Genomic DNA, 20236 nt, shown 5'->3' with positions numbered 1-20236 from the left:
ATTTTCAGTTAGTCCTAACCTTCAAAGGACGCGTCTATAAATTTGACGGCTGTAGGATCATTAGTTTGTGAATTATAGCATTTTTAGTGAAGTAACTTTTGTTATTGTGAAAAAAATGGATAAAAAGGAATTTCGCGTGTTGATAAAATATTGCTTTTTGAAGGGAAAAAATACAGTTGAAGCAAAAACTTGGCTTGATAACGAATTTCCGGACACTGCCCCAGGAAAATCAACCATCAAGGATTGGTATGCTAAGTTTAGACGTGGTGAAATGAGCACCGAAGACGGTGAACGCAGTGGACGCCCAAAAGAGGCTGTTACGGACGAAAACATTAAAAAAATCCACAAAATGATTTTGAATGACCGTAAATTGAAATTGAATGAAATAGCAGACACTCTACAGATATCAACGGAACGTATACATCACATCATTCACGAATATTTGGGTATGAGAAAGCTCTGTGCAAAGTGGGTGCCGCGCGAGCTCACTTTTGACCAAAAACAACGACGAGTTGATGATTCAGAGCAGTGTTTGAAGATGATCACGCGTAATAAACCCGAGTTTTTGCGTCGATATGTGACAATGGATGAAACATGGCTCCATCATTTCACTCCGAAGTCCAATCGACAGTCATCGGAGTGGACTGCACACGATGAACCCGCTCCAAAGCGTGCAAAAACGCAACAGTCGGCTGGCAAGGTTATGGCGTCTGTATTTTGGGATGCGCGTGGAATAATTTTCATTGACTACCTTGAAAAAGGAAGGACCATCAACAGCGACTATTACATAGCGTTATTGGACCGTTTGAAGGACGAAATCGCCGAGAAACGACCGCATTTGCAGAAAAAGAAAGTCCTGCTTCACCAAGACAATGCACCGTCTCACAAGTCAGTGAAAACGATGGCAAAAATTCATGAATTGGGCTTCGAATTGCTTCCGCATCCACCGTATTCTCCAGATCTGGCCCCCAGCGACTACTTCCTGTTCTCAGATCTCAAAAGAATGCTCGTTGGGAAAAAATTTTCGTCGAATGAAGAGGTGATCGCCGAAACTGAGGCCTATTTTGAAGCAAAGGACAAATCGTACTACAAAAATGGTATCGAAAAGTTGGAGGATCGCTATAATCAGTGTATCACCCTTGAAGGGAATTATGTTGAATAAAAAAAACGAATTTTGCAAAAAAAATGTGTTTTACTATTTTAGGCCGGGGACTTTTCAATTGACCTGTTACATATTCTCAAAGTTTAATATCGATTTATTATCAAACATAAACTCCGAGGACTTAATTGATTTTGCAGCAACAAAAAATGTAATGGAAAAATTTTGTAAAATCAAAATAAAATCAGTAAAAACTAAGAAATCTCATAATTTTATAGTACACTTAAAAAAATGTTTTATTTCAATAAAATAAAATTTTCATGTGAAAAATTGGGGGGTTCCCCTTAAGAGCTCGGGTAACCGAGCCTGGATCCGGTAAGTCCTGTCGTAAAGCTTCATTCGTTGTTCTAAATTATATAAAGGTTGAATATGTGGAAGAAATATATAATAATTTGATCCCATTTAAAGGACTATTAGTGACTGCTGTTGCATGCATACATTCACATATTGAAAAACAGTAACTGTAACGGACCGTCTTATCTGTCTATTCAAGCGAAATGTCACGTGAAATAGTCAATTTACTTATTTTAGTTGTGAACCCGTTACGGAGACTGCAATTATAGGGTAAGAAACGAACCCGCTAGTGATAAAGCAATTCAATTACACGGCACCGTTACCATGAACGCGATCGATACAGTGAAATGGTAATTATTGGGGTAAACGATGTATGTAATAGGGACACTTGCATCACATACATACGCAACTATACTTACACACTTGCAAAGAAGTACAATATAATTCCTCAAACCGAAATAGACCGTGTAATCACTTCGTTCAGTTTATAAATGGAATAAAATTTGCAAACAGTGACTGTACATGGTAATCTAGGAAATAGTGGTTGACAAAAGCTACAAGGGCCTAAAAGATATGGACATAATTATCTAATATCCAAATTGAGGTAATATGGTAATGTATCGACATCTGGTGGGTATTTGCTGCTACTAAAATATTTTTAACTTTCAGAAATTATTTCAGTTTATCTAACGTAAAACAATTAATAAGAATGTTTGAGTTTTAAGTTATAAATTTACCATAAATTACTGATCAAACTGAAGAGTTTATGTAGCATCGAATATGGCACGCAGATGAGATCTAATAAGATCGATATCGCGGGTCGCATCTGGTAGTTTCGTCTAAAACGTTTTTATTGGTTTGTCTTCCTATCACATATCTAAGTCAGACAAATTAAAATAACTTAGTAAGGCCTAGCAAATACCCACTAGATGGCGATACATTTCCTCTATTTGAATATTACATAAAGTCGCCCTGTAGGAGCTTCAACGGTTTAAGATGATAAGATCTAATAAGGTCGAAATCATGATCCGTGTACATATTACATAGGTAGGAACAAACTAATGTTCTTTGTCCTCAGTTAACCGTAGACAAAACAATCGCAAATTAAACTTTTTGGATTATAGAAAAAGGTATTTGCATATTAAAGTGTTAAAAAAAATGTTTTCTTTTTGTTATGTAAAAATCATTAAAAAATCTTCTTTTATCAGATGGATTCCATAATTCGTCTTGCGATTACGCCCGGACGACCAACGCTATGACCAACATTTCCTTTTCGTTAATTACTTAATTCAATCTTTAAAAGGGCGTCATACATACAAAAAAGGATTAACTGAAATATCCTTGTGCTATGTTAACAGATTTTCGGTAATTTTAGAATTTCTACTTTTCTTTTCGTTCTTCGATAAGAAGTTTAATTACTTTTGCTAATTGGGACGAAACGAGCCGAAGGCAAGCGAAGTTCCATGGAATTCATTTTTTCCATTTTCCAATACAGGACCTTCGGTTGACACGCTTATTCCCTTAAACCACTTTATCGATGTAGTTCAAATTTGTCACAATGTTCACGTACAGTCAAGAGCAGGTTTCTAAAAAATTATGTTTAAAATCGGGCATACCATGGAGGCATAATCACCAGAAATGTATTTTTGTCTGATTTCTCAAGAACGGTTAATCACAGACTTTTGAATTTGGCGCTGAAATGACCATCTTATGACTGTCTACAGTCCAAAAGAATAAAATCATAATTCGGACATATCATCGAGGAATAATCGGCAAAAATTATTTGTTATTGGGAGGGAGATCGCGACGTTAGCTAAGCGAGTGATCGGTCGGATAATTCGTTACGTGTTAGGTGTAATAAGTATATACTGCTTTGCCCCATTTCATCTTGCAGCATACTGCGAAGATTACCTAGTAAATAATAATTCTTATTTAGAATTAAATGAAATGAATATGAAGCGGTTTTTTTTTTTTAATATTACATAGATGTTTCATGTTCATAAAACAAGGAAAACGAATTTATCTCCTTAAAGCCAATAACAGCTTTTCAAACAGTAATCCATCTTCATAGAGCTAAAGACCCGGTTTTATTTTGTTAGCATGTTAAATATTTAACCTTAATAAGCTGTAGTCCACTGTACCGTCAATGAATAGACATTTTATAAAAACTAAATAGGTAGTGCCCAGCTTCTTTGTTGAATGCTGAATAAATAAATAAAATTCTTTTGATCATGAATCCAGACTCACGATCAAATGGACTTATTAAAAGAATTTCAAATATTACTTCCTTTTGTCCTGTCAATCTTCCTTATAATTAGTTTAGAACCACACTGTTGGTTATTATTACGTTTGTTTAACTTTTAATTCATTTTCTACTTAAATTCAGTGTAAAATTACCAACCTTTTAATAATGTTGATTAGTATACATTTACAATGCAGAAAATTTATGATAAATCAGTTTAATTAAAGTAATTAAACGACAATTCGAAAGTCGGCTCGTAAACCATAAAATGAACTTACGATCAGACACAGTATAATGGACTTTCGGCGTATATAATATTCCAAAGTAAAAAGAGCTCAATGTTCTAATCACATAAAACTGGATTACGTAAACTATTATTAGTTACAACAAAAACTTTGAATTTAACATTACGTATTGCATATCTTTATAAGTGCAGCATTTAAATTAATATTCAGGCAGGTGCAAGTAGCAGCTGGGGCTTACAAGCAGGTGGTACTTTTTGTTTAAATTTAAAGATCTTAACTGTAATTAGAATTAGGAAACAATATAACAAAAATTACAGCTTACTAACATACGTAACATCATTGAATTATAACTGATTAAAAAAAATATTAAGTAATATTTTCTGTGTGAACGAAATCGATATTAGGCTTACAATATCATTAATTAACGTACTTTTGCGTGACGAAGTACTTTTACTTAATGTAAATTCTCGTAATTTCCGCAATTTTATTGTCAACTTGACACTGTTTTACATTAACATACATACAATTTAAACATCTTTTTAGATCTTCGTCTCGCGAAAATTCAAACGAACAGGACCAAGACTAAATACAGTATAAAGTTACAGATTTTAAAAACCGAGTCTTCAAAACCAACGCCAAACGCAGTCAGCACGATATAATAAAATTTCTGATTTTAAGATTAATGGTAAGTATGTAACTATAATAAATACGATATGTTGACATTGTTTTTCATGGTATACTATAGGCAGCGGATAGCAAAAATAGCTTTTCGATTTGTCCCAGATATAAAAGCAATAACTCCTAATTGGTCTGCCGACGTATGTACACTCGGTCGACTGTCAGCCAAGAGCCTAGAACAGTGCATACTCGATCGACTTTTTTTCATATTAAAACAGTAATTGACTGCATTCCAAGCAAGGATATTTACTATTTTCTTTTGCAGAAAACTCGTATTTGAAAGAGTGCTCCTTTTTTACACAGAATAACTCGAACATGCCCCTTTATAATGTACCCGATACCTTCTTGCGGATTTACGTGTAACTTGTACTTACTATAAATCCATGCACACACTTCCTATCGTAACCAACATGCGACTTAATTAAAATGAATATCTGTAGTTCAGCACAACGTTTATTAAATATTTCAAGGGTAGTAACATGATGAAACATCTTTGAATAAGTACAAGGTCGTTCATGAAGAATGTGGATTCTAAAATTAAATTGTAAATATTGACAGAGGTATAACAAAAATTTAAATTGAACATTTACAAGAATTTAAATGTCTTTTTTATAAATTTTTGTTGATTTTCATCTGAGTAAAATCATTAAAAATTGATATGAATAGAAAATAGCTTAGATGTTTGGGAGGTACAATCGGAAACAAGAGTACATAAAATTAGAAATTCGTGATTAATTAGGTTTTGCAGCATATCATGAGGTAAATAAATACTACATATACCAAAAAAAAGTATACGGTTTGAGAGAAAATGTGGAATTTGACCAAAAACTTTGAATAAAATAAGAAATAACGAATAATATGGAAAATTTTTAACTGACTTTTGGCAGTGAATATGCCTTGATTTCAACTTCGAAACAAAAAAATATTTAGTTTCAATCTTTATTAATAATGAGCGTAAAACTTTTTAATATGTTTAAATAATAATTAAAACTTTAAAATTGCATTTATTTCAGACAATTATAAATATTATCATTATATTATCAAGTAAAAACGAGATTTTCAGCTAATTTTTCATTTTTTCCTCGATAACCATTTAGTGAATTTGAATAACCTTACGCTAAAGTGATTCTCCAGAGTTCAAGTTACTTATTATAAAAGTTTGAAATTTCTGGTAGCTTTTTTTCTGTTAATAAAAATAAATTTAATCTGTTCGGTTAACGAATCTCCATAAAATGACGTGTAAAATTACAATTTTTTAAAATTTCAATAACTTTTTAACGGTTTAGTGAATCGATTTGTAATTTTTACAGGAGTTTTAGAATTGAATGAGGAACGTTCTTCCAAATTTTTATTTGTCTCGTAGCATTTTGACATACCTCCCAAACATCCTTAAGTTAGATAAACTTTACAAGAAATATCGGCGGTTCAATTTTCGCCTGTCACACAAGTGGACCAGGTCCAATTTTCCATTTGTCCAATGTCATGTCTTTTCTTTTAGGTTAAACGAAGTAAATTGACACATATAACTGAATTTCGACCACGCGTACTGGTAGCCTTGGAATATTTGTTTATGTTCATTATATTTCGTTAGTCTGTTCAAGCTAATTATTTTTTCCGGATTTTCAAACTCTCCAAATCCATTCAAATATGAAAATGTAGTTGAGCAATTGAACCAAAAACAAAAGGCAACAATTATAGAATATTTAATGCTATAATTAATTAGTAATGGAATCAATAATTGCCTGTTTGTTTTAGTACAATTTTCATAACAAGAATCTACCAGTTTTCATTTACTATACCACCGCAATAAGAAAAAATGCCTTCTAAAAGAATTAATCATACGAAAATTAGCATATCTAATCATCTTCGAAGTTACTACGTGGTCTTTTGGTATAAATACTTTCTAAAATAAATTTACATTCATTAGAGTTGCATTTGTGAAACGCTCTACCAAATAATATATATACTGAAAGGAACCAGCCTCTTTCTGTCTCTCTACTTCTCATTCCTTACCATCCGTCATCGAAATTCGACAGAACCAATAATTTAAAGTCATTCCATGTAACAGAGCGCCGTCACATACGTCCGTTAGAAACTTATTGACTAATGCTACATTTCCAAAAAGTATCTGATCGAGTTAGAAATGGATCATTAATAGGAAATCGCATTAAATTTTCATGAGATTTAAAATTGAAAAAAATATAAATTGATATCCACCATACGCGAAGAAGCCTCAAGAGGCCTATAGTGGGCTGCCTAGATTACGCTAGCAACAAAAAATACCAGATTCTCTAGAATCCACACTCAGGAATCTTTATATTGTCACGTGTAGGTATGTAGGCAACCCAACATACATAGTAGTAAAGAAGACCAGGTTTCTAGACGGCATATACTGGAGCATTCTAGAATACGGCCAGCCTCTATAAATAGTTGTCGCGAGATCCAGTGAGTAGTACGAGTCAGACAGTTCGAAGCGATACAAAGCGAAAAAGAAGGAGCAAAGAAGTGACAAAGTATTCATATAGTGGTGAATTAATAACTGATTAGTAATAGAAGTGTCAATTAGACAGCAATTAATTAAATAACAGTAGTAAAATGGCGAAAAGGTGTTTAAATACAAGACAATATGTAGAATAACTCCATCTCTCATTAATAGTAGTTGGTGCTAGATTGATGGAAGAAACAATCAAATAATCTCATTCGTACCATAAACTAGTCAAGGTATTGAAACAACTGGGGTATATTTTCCCTTAACATGAGTTATATTAATGCCAAATACAATACATATTCTACAATCCGGTTGAGCATTCATCAGCTGCCAACTAAGCAACGCATTTCTTTATACTTATACGAAATATTTCTATAATGATCTTCATGTCCTGTGACTGATTTGTTTATGTTTTTCGAACAAGTCATGAAGAACCGTTCAAACGACACACGAGCCTTTAATACCTACGCTAATTGACGTTCGCGTTGGAAAAGTGTGTCGAAAAAAGCACCAACACAGCAACAACAGCTACCGCTACACAAACATAATATTAGTACAATACAATAATGTCATTATTGTTACCCAACTCCACTTCATGATACAAAAGGCGTCAGCTGTGGAACGACCTTGCATCACAAACGTCATAGCAAACAATACCGACTTTCCACCTTGCTCGTGGTAGAACTGATTACAGTGCACATTAATGTATTTGGAGAACCGTTATTGTAGTTAAAAGTGTTGGTACTGGTACCCACTCAGAACAACAGTATTCGTTAATGACTGGCTTTGCATTGAAAAAAGTAGGCTATCTTTTGTTATTTTGCACTATATAAACATCTTACAACTGTAGTTTTCGAATGAATTTTCAAATAAAACGTTGAAGACTGTCTAAAATTGTCTTTTACATTTGTTTTCGTCTCTCAACAATTCTCAGATATGTTATTCGAATAATATTACTGTTTGTGTCTAGCAAAATTCTGGTTGTACTTCGAACGTTGAACAAATCAAATCTGGAGTCTCACAGGGGTCTCATCTGGGTCCCTTACTTTTCATTCTTTTATTTAATGTTTTATCATCGTCATTAACTTCTGTAAAATTTTCTCTATGCTGATGATGATGTAAAACTATATTCCCTTGTAAAAAAAAATTCTGATAGCATCAGTGTTAAAATAGACCTAATCACTCTTTATAAGTGGTCAATAACAATTAATGCTTCCAAATGCTTTGTACTATCGTTTCATAAAAGTCTATCGTCAATAACAGTTCATTACAAAATTGGAGATCTTAGTATCATTTTCACAGCCTCACTATCTTTTACCAATCACATTACAGCAATTGTTTCCAAATCTACCAGAATCCTAGGTTTCATCTGCCGTACAACGAAGGATTTTTATGAGCCTGACTCTTTGCATCATCTGTATGTTTTAACATTAATATCTCATCCGAGATCGGGAGCTTTCATTTAGACGATTGCCTAGCATTCGGGAGGACGCCGGTTCGATTCCGGGTCCGTCTGCCTTGGTCGAAGTTTTTCTGTGGTTTCCTTGGATCACTCAGGCAAATGCTGGAGCTGTAATATTCCATAGATAATCTTTCATTCTCTTCTGTCTCCATTTCGTCCGTCTCATCTTTCTCACCCGAACCAACACCCAGCCATTCTCACGATTCCTGAAAGGAGGCTGAAGAGGGCCTTCCGCCCTACCTTCCGGCGTAGTCTGAAGGTACTGCCCGCCCACCAACATTACCGGCTAGTGGGACTGAAACACCCAAAAGTTTTTTTCATGTCTCCCCTTTGCCACGATTATGATAAGATGTATCAAACGTTTAATATCAATTAATGAAACAATATTTTTTTCTTGTATTATGAAGGATCTTTTACGTAATCTGTTAACATGTCACCTACCTTCATATGTTATATTTTTTGTACAAGAGCTTTTTAAATAAATAAAATCATAAATACACAAACATATGTAAAATTTTGCGAATCCGTTTGATTCCATGCTCAAGCACAATAGGTACTAAAATAAGAAGAAAGAGAGGTCGATGGTCGTTTGAAAACAAACAGCTGTGCGCCTTGTTGGGCATCGCGTCCACTATCCGTCGCCATCACGAACAAAGCAGTCAAACGCTGATTATGGGAAAATTGTAAAACAGCAATACGGTAAATGCCGTTAGAGCGAGCGAGCAAACGAGTGAGATTGCCTACTACACGCAGATGGTCAATCGACTAAAATGGACACATCTCGTTGCCATCTACATACGTAAATGGTTTAATGCTACCAGAACCTACTCATATACCATGTTCAGCATTGTGGGTTGTGATTTAATTATTGGTTTAATGTACTACAACAAATCCTGGAGGTATTGTTTCACACAAAACGAAAAGTTAAACGAAGGATAGTTATTCTCCCTTAATATTTTTACACGTGTCTTTAGGATTCTAGAGGAGTAATTTGTAAGAACACGTAAAGGCAATTACAAGACGAAGAATATTTTGTTTTTAGACCGATCGGCATGATCTGGTAGATAAATCTTAAGCAAGCATTAAATCCAATCCTAAGATCCCATATGAAAACTTAAACTGTTGTTAGACACCCAAGGTGTCAATCTGCTCGCTTCCTGAAACTTCTGTAAGTTTCTCTTCTCGTATGAGTCTTATTCGCTGTACGTGTTTACGACTCGCAATTGTCGTCATCGAAGATGTAAAGATTCCGCCATTATCGATTGCCGCCTACGGCATTCATTTTTAACTTCTTAATAAAACTAACACATATACTTGTAGGTTAAAAAGGAAATAGGTAATAAAGTGGTATAAGTCTAATAAATGCAATTTAAAGCTTTTGAGTTCTTAGACGAGCAAGTGATATTTTTAGTTGGACCAAATTCTTCCCTTATCTGCAATCGGGTAAATGTATAGATGTTTTTTCAACCACGTCTATCTCAAAATATGAAAATATCGATTGCTTCTCTGAAAACGGTCACAAACTAACCAAAATCTTTTGAACAAAGCGTTCGAGAAGAAGCTTTAAAATGCATTTTTATATGTTATATATTTCAATAGTTGATGTAGATGTAATAGAATATCCCTACCTCAATTCTCATTTACATAATACAGGGGTAGTACGTATAAAACTGTAATATATACATAGTTCTCTAACTTCAAGTTTTACAAAAACTTTATAGTATCTATTTTCTTACCTGCACCACCAAGTTACTACTCATTCGGGTCCTGCAACAAAAAACATATTCACTTAATTAATTAAACCTTGCAGAATAGGGTAGTAGAATTGCATCAATTGTATTAATTTATTTATAATGAATAATTACAATGAGAATAGTATTTTCTAAAACAATTTTACAATTTCTGCTTACAATTTGACTTTTCTAAGAACTGGTGAGCAGTGAGGGGAACACTCGGAAACCCCCAGCGACTAGTTGGTGTTACATTATATGGAAAATAACTTCCAAAAAACATAATGTTACAAACGGATCTTTTTTTGTATTAAATATTGTGAAAAATTACAAGTTGTATTACTTTACTTATTATTCGTGATTAATTTCAAATGAATCATCGTATCAATTTATTTACTTCAATACAATTATATATTTCTAACATAGTACATTACTTTTCATAGCTTCATAAGATAGGGGATGAGTGTAATAGTGGTAGCGAACAAGCTGATAGCCACCCAAATGAAAACAGCAAGTGGCCAATACCATTTCTTGAGCGGACTTGAATAATAATTTACCGAAGGTTGCAATGTTTTTTGGCAGGTTTTTCTACCCGTATGAACCAAGAGTAACGGTATAATGTTCTGCGTAATGTTACCCCCGAATGTACCAGCTATCGGCACAAAAACTTTAATCTTATTGGTACATAAAGGCACAACAACTGACAAAATGACAAAGAACGGAAAATACAATTTCCTAATACAAAAATTATAAGTTTCGAAATCATTAAAACTTAGGCAGAGAACTTGTAAATGTTCCTGTAAGGACCTGGATATTTCGATAAAGACTATCAGTCCTGCAACAGCTGGATAAACAGCTATCAAGTAGTCAAATACCTTCTTTATCACAAAATCATCTGATTGAACGGCAAAATTAATACTGTACACCTCCTGGACAGGTTCGAATGCTAAAATTGCCGTAAACGATATGATAACGTACAAACAAATGACGCTACTGAAGATTTTCACAATATAGGACTGCAACCTGTTCTTTTTATGTACAGGATATAGAATCCGTAGGATAGAGTGATGACACATGAACGATAAAATCGTTGATCCTAGGAGCTTGGGCAACTGATGAGCTCCAGCCATTGCTACTGGCGTCTGAGTCTTGTTCCTACCAATTTTGTAAGCGGCAGAAATAATAATGGCCAGTACCATGGAGCTTCGGTATATAGAAATGATCAGATGCAGTGGCGTTGCTTTTTTTGATGAAAACGCGCTCAGAACAACACCCACCAATACGAAGACCAATGTCGAAATTCTATAAATGTTAATCTTCTGAAATGGTATTCCATCACTACATGTCTGATCGTTCGAAACGTATTCAACTTCTCCTCCGGAGCATATCGTGTGCGCCACGGACCTTCCGACAACAATGGTCACAATGAACGCTTCGAAATAGAGTTCCGCGATGACGATCGTTGTATACATCACTTGATCCGTTTTGCCAAGCATAATCATTATCAGCTCGCTCAAATTGTAATCTCTAGTGAGTGAGTAATCAGCATCCAGGATCCCTTTTCGGTAATCTTCTAATCTGTTTGCGCACGCTTGAGCCTCTATCAGAAATGAAGCGCTTAACCACGAAATGAATCCCAACCATATGATAATCACTGAACCGATGAACCAACCACTTAAAGAATAACTCCCAGGAAGTATAAGAACTCCAAGAGTCATTAAATAGTTAAATAACTTAAAGAGACTCGCTATAGTATCACAGCACTGTTGAACGAGTGGATTTGTCATAATGTCACTAAGTTGACATTGTCATTGACATTGAAACTACTTAACTCATCTTTTTGTTGTTTTTTGCGCCTCATTCCAATATAATAACATTTAGTGTATATTCAGTTAATCTACGGTGAACTGAATCTGTGAACGTACCTACTTTGATCACAAAACTTGCAAAGTAATCAATAATAACTGAGAATAAGCAATTAGTATAGAAATACAAAATCAGTAGTTTATTGTCTTCTACAGGAAAATTGAACTGCCATTTAGTATAAAGGGTCATTTCTCCTAGGGAAACAGAAATAGATGGATAATCCAAATACATAAATGTATAAAGATTATTTTGAGAAAATCATTTCTTGGTTAGGTAGAGGGAACGGGACTACTCTTACCTAACATAACCTAACTCTTTATCTGTTTTGGTGTGGCGTTTGGTATAAGAGGCCGCTTATGTTGGGAAAGGACCCATACTCTTGAAAACAGAAGCATATGAATAGTCCAAATATCTATATGTATGAATAAAGATTATTAATGAGTAGGTAGGGGAAATGGGAAGAACTTTCATCTGACATAACCTAACTCTCTTGTCTCTTTTCTTCTGGAGAGAGAGAGAGAGAGAGAGAGAGAGAGAGAGAGAGAGAGAGGAGATAACATCATCATAGTTTATGTTCATTATGGGTGTGTTCCGAAATATAACCCGGTATACTGGCCAGTGCTGATGGCGTCGTGAATCGACGCCATACTGTTGATTCGTTCCGAAATATACTGGCCAGTGCGTTGACGTCTAATTGACGCCATATTGAGAATAGTGTTTGTGCTCGTTTACAACAATTTTGCTCCAAGAGTTATTAACGTTTATTACAATAAAAAATTGTCCAAACTCTGAAGCACACACGCCCGTTTGATATACTGTTACGACACACTTGTTTCACCAGTACAATATGGTGGCACACCAGTACAATATGGCGTCGGTTCATGACGTCATCAGCACTGACCAGTATGCTGGGTTATATTTCGGAACACACCCTATGTCCTCTTCTATCAGCAGAAGAACCCAAGAGTTAAGGTTTTCTTAAGATAATAAAGACCACCAATAAATCTTCACTTCTTTTAAACAAGAAAAGCTCCTTCCAAAACAGTTTGTGATCTTAGGACCAAGCGGGATACAGAAAGCACAATGATTACTGTCTCAAAAATATAGAGAGATTGAGGATTGATAATGGGATTTTACTGCAGTCTTGTTAGTTGAAAGGTGGCAGTGAAAATGAACCTGAACTAAATCGACTTCTAAATTCCGCTGCAACTACGCCACAGCCTATATACGGCACATCCAGCACATCTTTCTGGTGCATAAAGTTAGATTATGGTGGGAAAATTTTCCCTCGTCTCCAACAAAAGAAAAATTGCCAAAAAGTGTGCTCTACACCGCGTATGATCAAAGAGCTACTGAAAGATCTTGTGTGGAATGATTTTATTTATTCAATGACATACGGCATACTTCGACTTCCTCATGCCGCAACGAGCAAGTAAAAAAATAAACGTAATACACATTATTCTAACTGATATCCACTGAAACAACCGACAATATTAAGATTGATATCACATGGACTACTGTCTATATGGCCAGCTGCTTTTCATATAATATCGTCAGGCAACGGTGAAGGCTTTAATAATATAAAAACAAAATAGCATCATCACACATCTGCTGCAACTGGCAATTTGGTGCACCGTGTGCTTTTTTACAAAAGTACGTTATGCGTCAAGCCGTTAAAATGCCGTATCAGCTTCCGTTGTTTTGCGTGGCTTTTGACCGATTCCATAGGCAGAAAAAGCTCTCTTATTACTGTGAACGTACGTAGTACGTGGCAGTTTTATCAACCCATTCAACAACGGGAAGTTCAGCCATGCAGAAGAAAGTAGTTCAGTAGCGATAGTATTCAATTCATTGTTCTTACAACAACCACGTATTTTAAGAAAACAAAATACTTGTAAATGTATATAACTTTACCACCATAAATAAATAAAATTCTTGAAAAACAATAAAGATATGTGTGCTCTAAGAAATCTACCATAAACGGTTTGAGTCATTTAAAGTGACGGTTCAGGCAATAAACTACCACAAAGAAATCGCCCATGTTTGCACGTATAGTCATCATCATAAAGGCGTCAGTCCTAAGACTGGTTGGACACGCACCTCCACTCTTTCCTATCTTGAACTAATCTTCGCATTTCCCTAAAATTAGAACAACCCACATCCTTATCTATTTGCGAACAATAATCTAATTAAGGTCTACCTCAACCCCTCCTAACTCCCGTTTCTGCCTCTAATATGTCTCTGACTAGACCTTCATGCCTGAGAAGGTGTCCTACCAACCTATCTCGCCAATTTCTTATTGTCTTCCATAGAGTCCTCTATTCTCCTATTCTTTCCAATACCTCTTCATTTCTAACCTTTTCTACCCACGATATCCTAATCATCCTCCTATAACACCACATTTCGAACGCTTCTAACCTTTTCTTTTCCTCCGCGCCCACCGTCCATGTTTCGCACCCGTACAGCGTCGCGCTCCAATCATACACCTTTAACAGCCTTTTCCGAATTTCTAAATTAATCGTTCGCGAGCATGGAAGTGACTTCTTTTTGTTGAAGGCGATTCGACCCTGCGCTATTCTCTGCTTTCCATCCCTACTGCTCCTTCCGTCCTGACTTAACTGACTTCCTAGGTGGAATCATAATATTGCGACGTCATTCAAACGAAATACGTTTTGTATTTTATTAACCAATTGTGCCTACAAAGCTCAATTAGGTCATATGCAAGCTCAGCGATGGTGCTGACCAAAATTTTGTCGAATATTTCTAGGGGAAGGGTGGCAACTAATACATATACATCTCCAAACCTATACATATATGATACCTGCACCTTCTACAAATTGTAGCAGTTTGTACCTATTTGTAAATATTATTTTAAAAACAACTGCTCAGTGGATATCACCTCTTAAGTGAACGAAACTTAAATTGGTGAGGCGAACTCAGAAACGGCAGACTAGACGTGACTATGACGTATGATAAATGACTATGAATTTGTTGAGGTTATATACCTATAAAACACTTATTTGCACCAAAAAAAACCACTAAAACACCTTTCCTTCTACGTTTTCTTATGAGTTTCTTATAAGTACACCTTCTTTAACTAAAACCCGTACTACAGGAGTTGAATTATTAATGAAAATTGAGGTGGCGAGTATGAAAATGAGGTGTGAACTTTGACGTGTGCTCTACAAATATTAATTTGAAAAAAAAGCGTTAAAAAGCCTCTCCCCCGGATTATTTCATGTAAGTTTTTCATAATTAGGCCATTTTACGTCATTTCCAGCAAAAAAGAGTTGCATTTTCGAAAAAGCCGCGATTCGGAAGTTTTACCATTAATAATATCACGGGAATGAACAAAATTTCAATATTAAGGCTGATTCCCACTATCCGTCAAAACGGCGGCAGGCAACCGTCCGTCAAATGTCCGTTAGTTTTATGTAGTATTCGCACTATACAAACAGCTGACCGTCAGTTTTCGGTCAAACTTTGGGCGATTAACAGCTTTCCGTTTCAAAAAATTTAAAAAATTGTTCCCGTAGTGTAAATCCACAAACTGAATAATATGTTGATGGACGACTGCCTGACGTCATTTAAATGACAGTGAGAATCAAGCTTTTAGGTTAATGGTTCCCTTGAATCTCAGTTTGATTTTGGACGAATTCAACTAGTTAATAGTATCTATAAATAACTATAATATCATAACTAGCTATAATAAAAAATGCTTTCTTATATAAATTTCGTATCAGCTGCATGTTATGTACTATATGTTGATAGATAAACGCTGTCAAAGAAACACATATTATCGTATTATTACACAACTGAGTGCTACCGGATAGTATATACGTACAAGTAAAAGCTTGCGTGTATACGTAAATGGGAAAGTTTCGAGAAGTCTTAATTTAAATAACATGATAGGTACCTTTCTAACATGAAATTACATTATACACTTACTTACCTGTTATACATTACGTCTATGTGCAGAAATTAGTGTCTTATCATTTATTATCAAGGAAAGTGGTAGAGACATATGTCAGGTTGTCAAAAACCTTTTCCCTATGTACGTAATTAGTAAGAGGAAAAAACTTGTCACACAAATTAGTTAAACTAGAAATTTATGATATAACATTTAATAAAAAAAGTTGAAGAAAAGTTCACCGAAAATTTTCTCGATTCGTTACAGTTGTGAAAATACTAGGTGGTAAACATATCCGTATCATTAAAATAGATATAGAGAAGGTGCAATCTAAAGAAGTTACTATTAAATATTTAAAATATGTACCAACAACAATAAAAATTAAAATCCAATGTTAATTGAAATTCACACTACTACTTATCTGAAAAGAACTACTTACTATAAAGTGGATTAAAACTTCCCTACAGATATACAAATCTGGAATTATCCGACCATCACATTGTAGTTTTTGAAATTACTGTCGATAAACAAACAAACAATGAACCTTTTTTCAAATGAACCATCCCTTAATTTAGGATTTAGGTGTTTTAGTGCATACTTTTTCTTTTGTTTGCGTTTTCTCTAAATGAACACGGATTATAATTGAAATTGTGTGGTAAACTGCGCCATATAATAAATGTTGCCGTTTCGATTCATGAAAATCCATATATATTGCAGATTTTGAATCTCAAACCAGTTTTCGTAATAAGAGACCGATTGAGGTCACTGTGTGCCGAGGGCGGCAGCTCAGTGTAGGACCTTTATGTTATAGCACTGTATTTCCGAATATGCAGATGATTATCGGTCTCCTGAAGACTTTTACGAATTGAATTAACAGTAATGCACGCAGCTTAAAACCGCAGCGAATATTCACATATACAGAGTGTTTTTGAAATATGTAGCTAGCTTGAAAGACGTAATAGGCCACTATAAAACAAGAAAATTAAGTAAATGTTTAGAGATTCCTATGTTTTCGAGGGTTTTACAGTCAAGGACCAGTCCGGCCCTGGTGGTGTAGAATAGAACGCTGCATTCCATCAGCTCCAGTTTACACTTTTCATCGATGTAGCTGTATTTTCCGGACTTGTTAATCGTGGTCGTTTTTGCTGATGACGTTACCAATTCACGCCCAGGGCCGGCTTCGGGTTTTTTGTCCCTTAATCACGTTACTTTCTTCAAACTGCGATTCTCTATTGCATCTAATTAACACCCTCCAGTGCCTACTAATTATTTTAAAAACACCCTGTATACGTAAATACATATAAACGCACATACTTTATCGTTATTATTATGTGTATTATAACGGTTTCGTTTGTCGGACAGAAGCAGGAAATTGCATCCAAAGTAAGAACGTTGTTATTCGTTCACGGATGAAACGTTCTTGCATTAATAACCCTCCTCCTCTCTGGGTCGATATTTATCTTCAAACGGCGTGATGTCGGTCGATATTGCCGGAGAGAACTTTCCCTTTTGTTTCGACTCGAAGAACACAATACCGACCTGATAATGTGTAAATGTCCGTCGTCATATCGCGTGATATGACGATGATATCGTTTAGAAAACGGAAACGTACGCGCGAATATCATGTTGCGAGATCTAATTTTTTACGACATTCCTTCCGCCATTATCATTGGCGTAGTCAGAATTTTATTAGTCATCAGAGAATAAGGAACGATTCCGTTTATAGCGTTATCTTGCATATAACGAACATATTTTGTATGGACTTTTTCTTGATTCGTTAACTAACTGCAGCGAATTTCGGATATAACGACTACGAAGGGACCGCTGTAATTTCGTCGTTATATCCGGGAGTCGTTACAGGCAAAGGTATCGAGATACAGACACGTATATATAGTTTCCAGCATTTATCAATTTTCAAACGATTTCCGCCTTTTTTTTACAGTAAATGTGATTCAGGAGTCATAACTAGGGTTGCCACCCATACTTTATTATAAAGTATTGTACTCTATTTCGACTGTGCATACGTTACACTTTACAAGACACATAAAGTACGCAAAAATACTTTATTTAAGGCCTTAAATAAACATCGCAATTTTCTAAGCGATTATTCGAAATTCAGAGTATTTTTACATCAATAATATTGCACAGAAAAATGGCAAGCCATATTTACGGAACAACCTGATTTCCCAAATCTGTTCAAAGTAGTGTCACTTTTGCTGTCCGTTCCGGCCACTTCAGCATTTACAGAAAGAGTATTCTCTGTTATGAACGCAAAGTGGCGGGACGACAGGAATAAAGCTTCATTAAAACTAATTAAAAATGAACTTTTAGTTTACTTAAATCTTTGTTTGCCATGTTTAGAGGCTATTAATGTATTTAAGAGCGACAGCAATTTGTTACTGGCTGCTAGGTGTAACAAAAAATATGTTTAAAAACAAAAAATAAAATACTTTATTTTTATGCTGACTACTTTTGTTTTTGAACCATTTAGTTGAGAAATACTTTATGTAAAGCCTGAAAAGGTGGCAACCCTAGTCATAACCCACAATTCCCGGACGCAGCTTATATACGATTTATCGTATTTTCTGTATTACTAGTGAGTTCAATGCGCTTGTTCGAATAGGCTCGTACAGTTTATATCGATGACGTAAACATAATCTTTCACTAGTTTTACGGTATACATATCTCAGAACCAACATGACTTAATGGGTAATAGGAAGAGCGTATTGTGGGATAACTATAAACAAACGAAAAATGCTGTCTAATGTGTCTGTTTGAAGTACATGGAAAATAAGGAAACGAACTATTTAACACTTGTGTTTAAACGTAACCGATTCCCACGCAAACACTTGCAACTGTTACAGCACTGAGAAGTGTCATCTATTCTTGCCATATAATGCTACCATAATATTACTTAAATAAACATTATGATATTTATTTATTCACATACTTACGATAAGAGCAATAGGAAAAAGGAACTTGACTGTGATGATATAATGTAAAGTTCACAAAATTGAGATTCCCAAACACCTACTGACGATATTTACTTTTATAAATAGCGTAGATCCAATCGAATTCAAAAAGATATTTGTATTCAGCTTGGATGTTTAATTTTCACACTCAATCGTCAATTTCAGGGGGTGCAATTACTGAGTTACATCCCGAGTAAAAATAGAAAGAACTATAACACCACCGAATCGCCTCCAAATATCTGAAATGACCCAAACTACCACCGAAATAGGTCCTACAAATAAGACGAAAATTTAAATTCTAAAATTATAGCCAAAATACTACCATTTCAAACTCTAAAACAGCTCCAAACTAGCACCACATTAAAAAAGAACCGAAAGAGCCCTTAAACAGCGCTTCGCCAAAAAACATACTATAATAGCACCAAAACAGCATCGCATACAAAATCATCTAAAACAGCACCGCGACGTACCGTAAATAAAAGGTATCTTTTCGCATGTTTTATCTTGTTTTCATTTGAAAGGAGCGGTGTCGAGATCAAAGGCAAAGTGTCGCGCTGAGGGTTGCTGATTTCTTGCCCAAGACCATTGTATTTTTTGTTTAGTCGAATATACCTATAGTGGTGGAAAAATGAATAAGTTGCATTTGGTATTTTTAGTTTTTTAGTCAGTAGTAAGAGTATCATGTAGTAGAATGGATGTCTTGTTTTTCCGTATTTTATAAATAGAAAAGTTAAAGCTCGTTTAACACCTTCATTGTTTTATTTTCAACAATTAATTTCTTTTGGACCCAGTTTCGCGATAAAACACTTACAGATAGAGCTTCATCCTGGTACAATAGTCATGATTTGCCTGAATTATTTAACTCTAGCTCTATCGAAGGCTAATAGAAAGAAAAGTTCCATTGTCCGAAATATACGAGGGTGGATTGATAAGTTTCCGGCCTGACCAAGAAAAACAAGGTTTTTAAAAATTTTTTTTTTTTTATTTCTCAACATAATCTCCTCCAAGGCTGATACATTTCTCATAGCGGTGTTCCAGTCTATTAATGCCATCTCTATAGACTGATTCGTCAAGCTCCTCAAAATAACCATTTACAGCTTCGATTACTTCTTCATTGTCCGCAAATCTCTTACCGCCAAGCCATTTTTTGAGATTAGGGAACAGAAAATAGTCACTCGGGGCTAGGTCTG

General features: G+C 35.0%; 2 protein-coding genes across 2 annotated transcripts in view; both read right to left on the bottom strand.

Annotated features, from left to right (window-relative positions):
- Window positions 1–20236, bottom strand: part of LOC108740489 — a 236422-nt gene that overhangs the window by 65152 nt on the left and 151034 nt on the right. The window contains exon 4 of the mRNA XM_025981020.1: window positions 10305–10335. The gene's annotated coding sequence lies outside the window, so the exon portion shown is untranslated. The remainder of the gene's footprint in view (window positions 1–10304; window positions 10336–20236) is intronic.
- LOC112906603 (transmembrane protein 104 homolog) lies at window positions 10736–12046 on the bottom strand. The gene has a single exon (XM_025981016.1). It carries the CDS (start codon window positions 12014–12016, stop codon window positions 10736–10738), a length of 1281 nt encoding a protein of 426 aa, XP_025836801.1. The 5' UTR covers window positions 12017–12046.

This window comes from Agrilus planipennis, unplaced genomic scaffold (assembly GCF_000699045.2).
Source record: "Agrilus planipennis isolate EAB-ADULT unplaced genomic scaffold, Apla_2.0 scaffold10, whole genome shotgun sequence".
Taxonomy (NCBI): Eukaryota; Metazoa; Arthropoda; class Insecta; order Coleoptera; family Buprestidae; genus Agrilus; species Agrilus planipennis.
This window is presented reverse-complemented; position numbering and strand designations above follow the sequence as displayed.

What these genes read in the sequence shown, in the direction of transcription:
- LOC112906603 (XM_025981016.1), bottom strand. Translation starts at nt 12,016, where the DNA reads ATGACTCTTGGAGTTCTTATACTTCCTGGGAGTTATTCTTTAAGTGGT.